Source organism: Diospyros lotus, chromosome 14, assembly GCF_014633365.1.
Source record: "Diospyros lotus cultivar Yz01 chromosome 14, ASM1463336v1, whole genome shotgun sequence".
Taxonomy (NCBI): domain Eukaryota; kingdom Viridiplantae; phylum Streptophyta; class Magnoliopsida; order Ericales; family Ebenaceae; genus Diospyros; species Diospyros lotus.
In genome coordinates this window covers 14818416-14833091 of record NC_068351.1, presented here as the reverse complement: position 1 = coordinate 14833091, position 14676 = coordinate 14818416, and the positions used below count along the sequence as shown (strand labels likewise).

At 36.3% G+C, this 14676-nt stretch overlaps 1 protein-coding gene across 2 annotated transcripts in view; it reads right to left on the bottom strand.

Annotated features, from left to right (window-relative positions):
- Positions 1-2228: 2228 nt before the first annotated feature.
- LOC127790217 (uncharacterized) overlaps positions 2229-14676 on the bottom strand; it is a 34116-nt gene continuing 21668 nt past the window's right edge. Inside the window, exons 4-9 of one of the 2 annotated variants that reach the window (XM_052319541.1) lie at positions 13703-13767; positions 4216-4280; positions 3505-3611; positions 3189-3238; positions 2776-2858; positions 2229-2694 (exon numbers count right to left, since the gene is read on the bottom strand). In XM_052319541.1, the coding sequence (XP_052175501.1) occupies positions 2580-2694; positions 2776-2858; positions 3189-3238; positions 3505-3611; positions 4216-4280; positions 13703-13767 (485 nt within the window). In that variant the 3' untranslated portion in view covers positions 2229-2579. Of the gene's footprint in view, positions 2695-2775; positions 2859-3188; positions 3239-3504; positions 3612-4215; positions 4284-13702; positions 13768-14676 lie in introns of both variants that reach the window. The other variant, XM_052319540.1, reaches the window with a different exon arrangement.

The following is a 14676-nucleotide window of genomic DNA, read 5'->3' as shown; positions in this document are numbered from 1 at the left end:
TATCTCAAAAAAAAATTTAACAATTGAGCGCATACCCCTTGATTCGAAGCCATGACCTTCATCCCAAACCTTTCCTTGCGTGCACATGCTAGTTGATCTATAAGTCTTTTTAGTTATATTAGTGCACATATTAATTTTAAGTTATAATTCTAAATTTTATTGCCTATAACGATCAGATTTTTTACCATTAGAAAAGTATTCAAAATGCCTATAAATACCCCTCCAATCTCATTTTTAAGACACAAAGTGCTTCTATTGCAAATCCAAAGCACTTGAAAGATCTCAAACGCTCACAAACTTTCATCCAAGCAATCCAAGGTTCACAAAACATTATTATATATCAATCGAAGAGTTACAAGGCAAGAAGAGAAAAGATTTTCGAGTCTACTCCAAATTTCTATGACGTCACTAAATTTATTTATTTATTTAAATATTATTGTCTTGTATATTTTTGTGCTTAATTGCTTATTTGTGTCCAAGTGTAGACAATTTATTTGTAAACATTTAAAGGATTGTATAAGTTTCCTATAACCATTAAAATTTATGTGTATCTAGTTTTCAAGATAAGTTAGGGTGAAAATCTTAGTGTAGTGATTGTCTAGAACCCGTTATAATGTAGGTGTATATATACTTTTCAAAGTGAGCTAGTGAAAACCTTGGTAATTTGATTTAGTGGAACCCTAAGAGTATTTAGACCTTGGAGAGTGAATTAGGTGTCTGTGAAAACATCGAACTACTATAAATTGTCTTGTATCTCATTTTATTTATTCTTGTAGCTTGTATTAATTGTTAATCTCAAATATAATTTATTATATTTATCAAATAAATATTCTTAACTAAAATTATTAATAAAAAGTATTTATTAAAATAAAAAAAATTAATTACTCGATTCATCCCCTCTTAAGTAGTCATACCTTAAGGAATCTACAGGTTATAAAATTTACCATAAATATTTTGATATCATAATAAAACCATTAATAATATGATATTATTTTATATAACAATATTACAATAATTTCATATTACCAATACTATAAACACCTATGATACAGTATTAATGGTTATAGCCGGTTTAACAAACTTTGCCTAATGCCAACTACCAATTGGCGTTCATTAATTTATTACTCTTATGCCTCTCATCCCTGAGCGTCTTTGTTATGGTCTATTGTAAGGTATGTGACTTACCCCACATTGAAAGTTCAGACTTCTAGTATGGAGTTTATAATCTCTTGGGCACCCTCCCCTTAACGAGTCGAGATCTGTTGTCCCGTTTTGTTGTTCCATTCCTTGTCCACCCAATGAAAAGCAACCACATCACCCATTATCAAATAATAATTTTTAAAAAAAAGTTATAAATCAAACAAAAAAATTATAAATGACATATATGTTGATTATATATATATATTATTATTTGATTTTATAATTTTTTTATTTAATTTTATAACTTTTTAAAAAAAATTACTATTTGATAATGGATGATGTGGCTGCTTTTTATTGGGTGGACAGGGAAAAGGGTAGCAAAATGGAACAGCAGATCTCAACTCCCCTTTAACAATTAGCTTATGAGGGTAAGTTCTACTCAAGAGTTGTAACAATGATATCAAAGCCAATCCCATGGCTCCCAATGCAAGCGAATGGCAGTGCAAGCGAATGGCGACAGAAGTGACGTCAGTATTGCAGTGTTCGCTCAAGACTAGCTGAGACTAGTGCACAGCCTGTCGTCGTGGGCACTAGGCTGCGGAACGTGGTGGTATGTTATGATCCATTACAAGGTATGAAACTTGTCCCACACTAAAAATTCAGACTTCTGATGTGGGATTTATAATCTCTTAGACACCCTCCCCATAACAGTTAGCTTTTGAGGGTGAATTTTACCCAAAAATTGTAACTTTCTGTGAAACAAGTTGAAAAAACCAGTTAAAAGCAGAAGCCTTGCCATAAAAGCACATCAATAATCAATCGACCTTCAAATTTTGATACGAAATAGCTGGGTTTGACAGTTTTTGCAAAGATCGAATCTAAAAGGAAGACATCTTGTCGGTTATCTTCACTCCAAAACTCTCAATCCACCATAACATAAGCTTATTGTTCCATTTGGACCGAAGACGGGGAAGGTCTCCACTGTCTAAGGCTCTCCCGCATTGCAAAAGTTGAGAGAGAATTATATTCGTATGCAACCTTATCTTTGCTTTGATAAGAGACTGTTTTTACAACTCAAATCCAACTTATTTATAATAAAGGACAACTTTCCCATTGTGATCAAGGATAGGCTCTTATTAAAAAAAATAACAACAAAGCCACATTTATATCCACAATTTCTGTAAACTCTTGCCAGATGGACCCAATGGAACTTCTTGTAAACAAGCAGCCTCTTCCATTCAATCAAAACCCTTAAAATACAAGGCAGTGTAAGTCTCTCCAAGAAATTATGTTTCAGAGAATTGTATAACAAAGAATAGCAATTGCTACACTGAATTTCTGGGTCAAGGTTCCCTTATCCAACTTGAAGCTACAAAACTGGCAGAACAATCCTTCTGCTTCGGAAAGTTTTCCAAGGTATCTTTTCTATGAGAAACGTTCTAATGTGGTTTCGGCTTGTATCCATCAACGGCAAAGTTTCGTGTAGCAGCAGGAAGTGCTAGGCGCATCCCATCAAGTTCGGGTTTTGCTATCACCTGACAACCCAAACGGGACCTGTGGGAAATCACGAATACTGCATTTTTACACAAGCTCCATACATAGACATACCACAAGTTTAAAGAATCTGGGACTTACGTCTCTGTAAGACCAAAAGCAAGATCTAACATGTCATTCTCTTCATCGGTGGGGTCTTCTAGTTTATTGTAGTAATCAATATCCTGAAAAGAGTACTATGAATTAACTCCACGCCATAGCTCATCAATGCCATGCTGAGATTGCTACTAAACTAAAACTACAAAAAATTTAACTGCAAAAAGAAGAAAAATGGAGAAAAAATTGCATTCTGGAAAGAAAGTGGGAGTTTGTCAGATGAAGAAATCATGGATAAGATGCACTCCTAGCAAGATAGTCCACTTTTAGTTTTCAATTTTCTAACTGAAAACGAACACACAGACACAGACACACAACTGATGGTAAAATCAAACGGGCCCTTAAGTCTTAGCCATATAATTCTTTTCCTTTAGTAGCAAGGCTGTTCATTAACATACCATCACAATCACATGACAAGTGGAACAGGCAAGAGATCCTTCACATGCTCCTGCAATCAAAGTGAAAATAAGAACATATTAACTGCAAAGCATAGAGAAGATACCAAGTCATAGAAAGCTAGTTCGAGTGTCTCATAATTCTGGAGAGTCGGCTTATGTGTCATCAAACCTAAATTCTGATTAAGATATGTTGCAGCGTTGATTTGGTCTAACACCTTGAAAGAAGCTCGATAAAAAGTTCAGACAGTAATCAACAAAGATGATAACATAGTTTGGCATAAGGTGCTAATGCAGAATCATATGCTCAAAATCTTACCTTCAAGTTCTATGTCATTTTCATGGGCAGCCTCTAACATGGACATGCCAATTGGAACCTTAATGTCCTTCTCCTCGCCATCTTTGTCAACAAATGTCACTGATATTCTGCATAACCAAACGCAAAGTTATGAAGAAATCAGTAAAGAAAAAAATATAAGTAGCAAATCCACTCTATTAAACTTGGCAGTGCTGTTCCAAGGAGGTTGGCCACCTTATGTTTCGGTAAATTACATGTGGTCATATAGGGATAAATGACTGCCTAAAAACTGTCCTGACTTCATGGTTTTAAATTGCAAAGTAAATACACTTCTCAGTAACCTATTCATTATTCCTAGTTGCTAGGGAAGTGGTTTCAAGAGACATTCTTGAGCTTCTGATTAAATGCAATTGAGCAATGGAATTTCTTCGTCTACTACACACCAAAGACAAATCTGCATCATTATTTAAAAAAAAAGTACTCTTCAGGGCAGCTTATCTTCCAATATATTTTTGACCTTTCACATTTGGAAGCCAACTTAATTGATACAGCTGCAATTATTTTAGCCTCTATACAATGTCTTACATTGTTCATTGGTTATTATGTTTCTTCATCTGAACCATGTTCATCTTCTTATTGTGACAAAAAAATTCGTTCCTGGAGAGAGAGAGAGAGAGAGATGCATTCCTGTTGCTAAACTGCTAATCTAGATGTAAAAGAGCAATAACATACCTTTTCTCATCTTCATCACCTCTCTCTTGAGCTTTATCAGTAACAGTGCTTGAAAAAAGTTTATGCTTCTTCATGCAAAATGGGATGTAAAGCTCAGTTAGTAATAGTTGAAAACAAAGGTTTTTTGGAACTAATAAAGTGACAACAATAAAATGCCAATTGATGATTTCTTGGACCTTGCTTCCAGGCTTTACCCTTTACCCAATATCCCATTAAGCTTCCTCTTATCTCAATTGAAATAGTTAGCTCCCAAGATTCATTCCCCACCAAGTTACAATTTTTGGAAACTCCTTTTGCGCTGATGTAACCCTCAAATGATTTGTGCAAAGAGTAGCTCTTTTTTTTTTTTTTTTTTTTGGCACTTGGGGTTAATTAAACTTTACACTGTGCACTTTGCTCAAAATCCTAGTTTGATCACTTTGACATATTGTCCCTATGAACCTTGTAAGAGAGATTTTACCCTAAACCTGGTCAAAAGAGGACCAACCTTAACAAACCCTTTGCAAATGAAATATCATTCCCAAACCCATGCCCGCACTAAACTCCTTGTCCTGGATTCTTACACGGAAAGGGAAGAAATTCAATTTCACAACTTAAAAAGGCATTTACTGATAGTGAAAACTGAAAAGCAAGGAGCAAGATATGTTAAAAAAAGACATCCGAAACCAAGTTTCAAACACTAGAATGGACCAAATATTCAAAAGGAAAGGAGCCAAACTCTCCCAATACAAAATAAATAAATGTATCCTCAGTACACAAAACTGCTTGCTTGGCAAGGATTGGAGAAGGAATCGTATTCGCATGCAGCCTTCCCCTTACTTTTTTTTTTTGGGGGGGGGGGGCAAAGAAGATGCTATCCAGGACTTGAACCCATGACCTTCTTGTCACAAATGTGCAATTTTAAAATAAAATAAATAAAAAAGGAAACAAGGATGGTGTCTTTCAAAACAATATCATACCATTAAGTTTCTTCCTAATAGACCACATCAGAAGAGTGGAGGGGCTCATCAAATCCTATGCAGCAGATTGGCCAAACCTAATCCAAGAGTTGAAGAAAACCCACAACCAAACCATCCCCATCCACAAAACACCAAGGATGGAGAAAATAAGACCCATATATCATGTATCACTATTCCCCAATCCCCACACCTTCACCCCAGGAAACACTAGTCCATTATAACTTGTTTCCTTTCCCTCAAGATGTCAAAAGCGTGATTGGCCCCAAAGACACAGACCATACAAAGATACCATGAATCAATCTCCTAATCATGGAGGTTATGCTAACCCAAAGGTTCCAGACCACAACATTAGAGGATACATTGACTCTCCCTAATCATGTCTCTCTTTCCATTCCCAGTGAAATAAATCACAGAATAACTCACAAAAGGGGTCTAGTCGCACCAACTGTTGAGCCAAAACCTGACTCTAGACTCCAACCCACCTAAAGAGAGTAATTGCGACAGGATATTCCATTTGCCCATAATGCCACTCCAAGAAACAACCTCATCACTAGACCATATCCTCCCAGTAGACCAACCTTCCTGCTTACTATGATACTTGGCCACTATGACCTTCCTCCACAATAACCTACTGCCACAATGGAAAATCCCCACAACTACTCTAAACAAGGTGATGTCAGACAGCAGAAAGAATGCAGAAAACGGGGAGGAAGAGAAGAAAATTAGGGAGTGGAGAGAAGAAATCTAGGGAAGAGAGAGAGAGAGAGCCAATACATCCTTGTTCCAATATCAACTGTATCCTGATTACATTAATAATGCCTGTTTATAGGCTAAAGTTCATAAAAGATAAATTTTCAAGTTAACAATTATCCAAACAAATCTACTAAAAAAATAAAACATAAAAAATTTAAATTCTAATATCAAAACTAAAATAAATTAATCAATCCACCCCAACAGAAGAAAAACTCAACCTTGAGTTTTGGACTTCTCACGGTCAATCACCCAACAATAAAAAAAATGGTTGGACGTCCTATGTTGCCTGCCATAAACAAGCATAACTGGCGGTTGAGTGTTGATGAGCAGATTTGCAGGAAGTTTCATAGATGAAATCACTTCCATGGAAATTCATTAAGCCGGAAGATGCAAATATATACATCACAACTCCTAAGAAAACTCCTAAACTTTAGGCTAAACTTTAGGACTAGATTACACTCCTACTATTTAGGTATAGATTACAACAATTCTTAGATTAAGATAATTACATAAGTGTTAATTTTCTTATCTGATTTATACTTATCTTCTATCTTCAATTTCTCTTCTTCTTATCCTCTCAACCAGGACTTAGGCTTTCTTCTTTATCTTTTTCAACACTCCCCCTCAAACTGGTGAATAGATATTTATCATTTCCAGCTTGCCACAAATAGCCTCAAAACCTTGCTTAGTCATAGCTTTAGTAAAGATATTTGCCTCTTGAACAACAGTAGGGATATATGTTACTTAAGGCTTTCTTCTTTATCTTTTTCAACACTCCCCCTCAAGTTGGTGAATAAATATTTATCATTTCCAGCTTGCCACAAATAGCCTCAAAACCTTGCTTAGTCATAGCTTTAGTAAAGATATTTGCCTCTTGAACAACAGTAGGGATATATGTTAGACTTATACCTCCTCTCTCTATCTCTTGCTTGACAAAATGTCGGTCAATTCTCACTAGTTTCATCTGGTCATGTTGTACCAGATTATTCACAATGCTAATTGCCAATTTGCTATCAAAATAAAGAATTTTTTATGAGGACACTGAAAGTTGTAAGTCTTCCATCATTTTCTCTACCCAAATGATCTCACAAATTCCTTGTGCAATGGCTCTAAACTTTGTTTTTGCACTACTTCTTGCCACAACTGATTGCTTCTTCCTTCTCCACAACTGATTGCTTCTTCCTTCTCCAAGTCACTAAATTCTCCCATAGTTTCGTACAAAACCCCAAAGTTGACTTGTTGTCTTTGATAGAACCAACCCAATCAGCATCCACAAAGCCACTAATTCCTCTTTCTTGATTCTTCTTGAACAAGTCATTTCTCAGGTGTACCTTTTAGGTACCTAAGGATATGTAAGGCTGCTTCTAAATGCCTTTTCTTAGGAGAATGCATGAACTGACTTATTATGCCTACAACATATGTGATGTCGGGTCTTGTAAAAGATAAATAGATCAATTTGCCTACCAAACGTTGGTATCTTCCCTTGTCAACTTGATACTTTTGTTTGCTATCTTCTTTATTCTTCCAATTAGGTTCTAAGAGAGTATTAGCAAGTTTGCAACCGAGCTTACCAGTTTTTTTTAGTAGATCAATAGTATACTTTCTTTGAGATATACAAATCCCTTCCTTACTTCTTGTCACTTCCATTCCCAAGAAATATTTTAATTCTCCTAGAACTTTTACTTCAAATGCAGCCCTTAGTTTTCCTTTTAGACGTTCAATTTCCACTGTATTGTTGCCTGTGATGATGATGTCATCCACATAAACAAGAAGAATTGTTTTCTTGCCATCCACTTCAATTTTTGTAAAAAGAGTATGGTCTGTCTTCCCTTGTTTGTATCCCAACTAAAGAATAGTGTCACTAAACCGTTTAAACCAGGCCTTCGGAGATTGCTTCAGGCCATATATTGACTTGTTTAGCTTGCATACTGTTTCCTTTGTATTTTCTATATCAAATCCTGGAGGGATCCTCATGTAAATTTCCTCTTCTAGCTCCCTATTCAAGAATGCATTCTTAATGTCCAATTGATGTGACTTCCAATCTAGGTTAACCGCCACTGAAAGCAACACTCGAATAGAATTAAGTTTGGCAACTAAAGCAAAAGTCTCCTCATAATCAAGCCATTGGATTTGGGTAAACCCTTGGGCTACTAACCTTGGCTTATACCTGTCAATGCTTCCATTAGATTGGTATTTGACTGTGAACACCTACTTGCTGCCAACCACTTTCTTTCTAGTTGGTAACTTGACAATATCCCAAGTGCCATTAGCTTCTAAGGCTTGCATCTCATTCATCACTTCTTCCTTCCACTTTTCATTTTTCAAAGCATGATGTACATCCTTAGGAATTTCAACCTCATCAATGCTGGCTGTAAAGGCCTTGAATTGTGGAGATAGTTTGGAATATCCAACATAATTTGCAATAGGATGATTTGTACACGATCTCATCCCTTTCCTTAGAGCTACGGGAATATCAAGATCATCAAACCTATTAAAAGTAGCCTGTCATGCTGTTACTGCTAGCCTCAGTAGCCTTAGTTTCAAGACCAATCTCTAGATCAGATGTTGGGTTTGGCTAAGGGTCACGAGGCCTTCTAGAATATACTAAGAATGGTTTATCCAAGGCTGTGTCTTCTTGAATCCAGTCTTCTAGATCTCCCCCTGAATTAGACATTGAAGGTTGAGTAGGAATAAAAGCTTCAAGGGTTGATTCACTATTAGTAGAGGGTTCAAGATCTTGGAACATAGGGAGAGGCAAAGTCGAGTCCCATGGTTCCTCTGTACTAAGCCTTCGTTTTGGCAGAGAAGTGGTAAGAAAAAATGGTTGGTTTTCAAGAAATGACACATCACAAGATACAATGAAACATCTTGTAGAATGATGGTAGCACTTACAACCTTGTTGAGTAGGAGAATACCCAACAAATATACATTTAAGGGCTTTAAGGTCAAGTTTGGATTAAGTGGGTTGTTGTTTATGAGCAAACACAGTGCACCCAAAGATTTTTGGTGATAGGGAATTTAGAACCCGTTTGTAATGAGGATAGGAATCAATGAGGACACTCAAAGGGGTTCAAAATGAAAGAACTTTGGAAGGAAGCCGGTTAATAAGGTAAGAGGAGGTAAGAACAGCTTCTCCCCAATAGATACTAGGGATTGATTTGGTGAATAAAAGTGCCCTTGCAGTTTCAAGGAGGTGGCGATTTTTCCTTTCTATCACCCCATTTTGTTGGGAATTGTAAGAGCATGAACTTTGATGAATAATCTCATGTTTAATTAGATAATGATTGGATTCATCGAAAAATATTCTCTACCATTATCCGAACGTAAAACATGGATTGAGAATTGACAGACATTCTTGATCATGTGATGAATCCTCTTGAATATAACACATGCTTCAGATTTTTCTTTGATAGAGGATGTATAGAGATACCATACTTAGCCAAAGACACTACCAGATTAGGAGATTCACTTGTTTTTGATTTAGCCACCTTTGTTTGATTTAATAGTTGCTGTAACATCTCCAACTGATCTGTCGATAGGATCAGATTAGTGGTTTTTCAGCTTCCACTCCTCCTCCATAGGCCACTTGGTTTCCCTTCCTTTGATTTCTAGATTTCCAATTTGTTGGTTTGCAATGAATCTTCCAACAAGTTTCCTTTGTGTGAAATGGTTTATTGCAGAAATCACACCAAGGTTTGTCCTTGTGTAGCTCCCCTTTAAATGGATGAGATGTCTTTGTCTTCGAGGAGACCAAAGCTGATGACTGTAAGGTTGTATTAGAATTGGTCACCCCTACAGGATTAAGCACGACTCTTTTCCTGCTTTCTACAATTCTTACTTTGGCAAAGACTTCCCTTATTGATGGGAAGGGCTTGGTGCCAAGTAGCCTCCCCCTTACTTCCTCAAGATCAGGATTTAGGCCATGCAAGAAATCGAACAGTCTCTCCTTTTCTATCATCTTTTCATTCTTTTTTCTATCTCCAGCACACTCCCATTTAATTTCATGAAACAAATCCATCTCCTACCACAATTCGGTTAAGGCATTATAATATTATGTGACTAAATTGTTACCTTACCTAGTAGTTCGGATAGTAGAACGAATCTAGAAGCTTTGGGCAGTATTCTCCATGTTGGAGTATATCTCTTGCACTGCTTCCCATATTTCCTGAACTATCTTGTAGCACAAATAGGTTCTCCTAATCTTTGGTTCCATAGAGTTGACTAACCATGCCATTATAATTGAGTTTTCAGCCTCCCAAATACCATAATTGATTGAATCAGTGCTTGGCTTAGAAATTGTCCCGTCGAGATAGCCAATCTTGCCCTTGCCTCGGATCACCAACAAGACGGACTGAAACCACTCTCTGAAGTTGGTTCCATTCAGCTTATGCTAAGTGATTTGGAGAGAATGATTATCTAGGGAGATTGGAGATTGTGGAACGAGAGTATTCCTTGGTGCAGTTGGTAGATTGGTGAAAGCTCCACTTGTTGATGAGTTTTCAGCCATATTATGGACATACAGATGTTACCAATAAGAGAGAAAGACAAGAAAAAATAGTGGAAACCTTGCTACAGATCTATGGCTTTGATACCATGATGAGCAGATTTGTAGGAAGTTTCAAGATGAAATAACTTCCATAGAAATTCATTAAGCCGGAAGATGCAAATATATACATCACAACTCCTAACCTTTAGGCTAAACTTTAGGACTAGATTACACTCCTATTATTTAGGTATAGATTACAACAATTCTTAGATTAAGATAAATACATAAGTGCTAATTTTCTTATCTGACTTATCCTTATCTTCCACAGCTGGACCTTTCTATCTTCAATTTCTCTTCTTCTTATCCTCTCGGCCATGACTTAGGCTTTCTTCTTTATCTTTTCCAACAAGTGTTGTCATCAACACCTACTTGTTCAAAGTGGGAAGAACTCTGCTGTCATGGGAAGATCCAGCTGATTCTTGTATAACTCTAATAGATCAAGCTAAAGCTGTTGCAACTCAGTTTTGGTACTCCAATTTCAAGTGTGATCACAATTAGGATGCTCCCTCCAACGAACAAGGCAACATGAATCTCTCCATCTCTAATAAAAACAACTTGCCCATCTAAGATAGCATCAATTTTATCATTGTGCACTAGAAGGCATTGGTGTCAAAATGTTAGGCTCTGGTTGAGGCTGAGAAGGTGGTTTATAAAAGGATTATCAGGAGGGTTAATATAGTTGTTGTACGTAAGCCGGTCCTCATGTAGAGATAGACCAAAGTCAGATGGTATATCAATGACACATGCATTTCATCAAACTTGTTTTAAGATTTTAAAAGGGTCCACACTTCAAGCATGCAACTTGGGGATGTATCCTAGAGCAAACTACTATGGTCTAAGGCAGATCATAACATAATCCCCAATTCCATATTTGGTAGGATGTCAATTCGAAGTTTGCATAAAGCATTACTTGTCTCATCAGTCTCCGCATGCAAGTCACACATATGTTGTGCAAATGCTTCAGTTGATTTGCACACTCAAACATGAGGTGATTGGTGACATGGGAATGCGGTTTAGAGTCTTCTCAGGTTAACCAGGTAGCACCTCAAATGGACTCATACCAGTAAAACCTATTGACAGAATTATTGTAGTTTCTTGTGAGAAGAATAAAGTCCCAGATCCCATGATTGTCTCAGATGAAGCACCTCAACAAGTTTCCTAGGCCACTTGTAAGTGTTTTGTTTGCATTAATTGCTCAATCTGTTTTAAAGGAAAATTAGGGGTGAATCAGCCAGTGTCAGTTTCATTTTCATCAGTCACCCCTGTATCCCATCCATTTAATCCACTTCAGTGCATAGCACTCATCACCATATAATTGTTGTTTCTTCATGCCTATGATTGGAGATTCTACACCTGGCTATATATTTAGCTATTGCAGATGAAAATGTGTATACATCCATTAGGTATCTGATAAAGTCTGAATTGGATTCATCTGTTGAATTTCAGCTTCTGCTCTTGTTTACGCTTAATCATATAAATGGATTGGTTAACCACAATTTAACATGTTCACTCTTGTTACAGCTTAATTATGACAATATGGAAGCATAGTATTCAAAGTATCTAAGATGTCTCAACTCTTCAGCTTACTTTTCTGTTCTGAAGTGACTTTGTTTTTACATTGTTGTAAAGCTTGACATATATACTGGACCCTTCTAACAGTTAAAGTTTTACAACAAATGGTGTTTCAATATAGTTTTAGATCTCCGGATCTAGAAGATCATGATTTCAAGTTTTGTCACAAAATTTTCACATTTTCTCGTAACAGCAATGCAACAAGGATCTAACCTTGTGTTCAACATGTGTTCAAGAAAACCCAAACCACATGTTGTAGGCATTCTCAATATCTAGCTTAACAAAAGCCTAGGAAAAAAGCTTTATATATATATATATATATATTAGCCATTCACATTTAAATACCCAGTTTAATCATTCATTTTATAGGCAATCTCATATTCCATCTTCCCAAAAGTGAAACAGATAAAGGCTTTGGTTTGATATATGTCTTTCCCAGTAACTCAAGTTTTTAGGAACCACTAATGTGGTTGAAAACACATGAATAATGGGAGACAAACTTTTAGGACCACAAAAGTTTTGTCACAAAGGTTTGATTTGTCTTTCCTAGTAACTCAAGCTATTAGGACAAGTGGTGAGTTAAAGCACGTAAATGCTTTGGTTTGATGAATCTATTCTTTTCCCCTACCTCCCTCCCTATCTCTCTTTTGCAAAATCTAAAATGCTCCTTGTATTACCTCCTGTATACTAGGTTAAGGCTTGATGTGTTGTTATTGTTGGTGTTATGACCTTATGGTTTGATTCATTTGATCCAATCATTGAGCCAATAAATCATTAACCCAAGCTCCAAGATTCAAAGGAGAGATTCAAACTTGAAATCAAAAACTAAAGGCCGGCATGTTTTGAATATTAGTTACTGTTATCTAAATTTGAATATTTTCCTATTTTCTAGGAGATAAGAGTAGATATTCTTCCTTGTATAAATATCTCCCTTTGGATTCAATAAATTCAGAAGTAAGCTTTCAATAATTCAGCTTATTTCATAATTAAATCATCATTAATAAATACATAAATGCATGCTGATAAACATATCTATATAAGCAACTATAGAAAACTATTCCTCCCTTCTAGGAACAAATTTCATATGTATACATAAATATATGTAAACATGCATATAAAGGTAGGTTGGTAGCTGTTGGAATGGAGTTGCATAGGCTAGGGACGATAGGATTGACCAGCTGGCATGAAGTAAACTGGCAGTTGAAATTTGAGATCTTGAAGCGAGATTGTGGTAGCATGTAGGGTGCTAAGAGTGACTAACCAAGTGGCAGCTTTCCTTCCTTGTTCATAAAAAGGCAAGTTATGGTCACATGGCATTTTCCATCAACTGTAAGCAATATATTGCTACTTGATCAGAGCAGGCGTCTAGACAATTACAAAAGAAATTTGGCATTGAATTAATTGGAGGTGTAGAGTGTTGATTATTGCAAAAAAGAAAGGAACAACTTGAGATTTCCATGATAAACCAATTGAACAGTACTTCACCCAGTAACTGGGCTGATTCACATGACAATTGATCCAGATATCCAACTAACTCATAAAAAACTAGGTCAATCAACAATTTACAATGTGCAATCTACAGTTTACCCATAATATGTTGGAAAGTGAGCATCCATTTATCTTGAAAGTTGAAACTGGAAAAAGGATCAAGACTAACCAGATGCTGCAAAGGTCGATTACGAAAAAATTGTGTATATGCGACTCCTGGAGTAGATGTTTCACCTGCCAAAGAGAGAAGCACACAAAACAATATAGAAATATAATCTTGTCAGGCAGCCTCAATGCTTATAGGTAAGCATTTCAAAAAAGTGTTCATTTATAAATTCAGCCACAAGGCAACAGAGAAATGACAACTAGCAAACTGGACACTTTGAAGCATAATTTGTCAAAGGCAATTAGAAAGCAAAAGTTGGGTAAATGTCTGGTGACAGTTCCATTCAAGTTAAAATGGTAATTTCATGATGCAAGATGATGGATATAAACATTGGATATTATCCAAGTCTAACTAATAGCCGAACAAATAATAACACAAGGAAGTCAGCTTTTTTTTTTTTTTTTTTTTTTTTTTTTTGGGGGGGGGGGGGGGGGGGGTGGTTAGGGGGGCAGAATTTTCTTTCTTTACTGACTTTTTGGATGGTGGGATGGGGTCTGAAACAGGAGTTCCATGCATTTTCACAATAACCATCCTAAAGGTTAACACCATGCCGCATGCCACTTTTAATTGATGACAAGCTCCATGCCATAAATTGTTAAAGAAGAAATACATGTGTGGAGCATCAATGATGGTAATAGGCAAATGTATAAAAAATTCATTAATTGTGACAAAAATCCTGCTAATAGAACTAAAGTAGAACAAACAGAATAGAGATGAATTTCAAGAGCACTGCCCTTTTCTCAAATACTCAAGACTCCAACAGTGCAAAAGGTCCAGAAAAGATGAGCCACCTGATGTGGACTCTGATAATGCAATCAAGAAATGCAACCATCTTTATGTTGCTTTGCTATAGTTTAGGAGGATACAGAACTAAATGCAATGAGAAAAATGTGCTTTAGTGTAATGAGGTTAGGGTTGTAAGTGTTCTATTAGTATTGCTGTGAAAATTCTATTATTGTATGAATCACTTCCGTAAA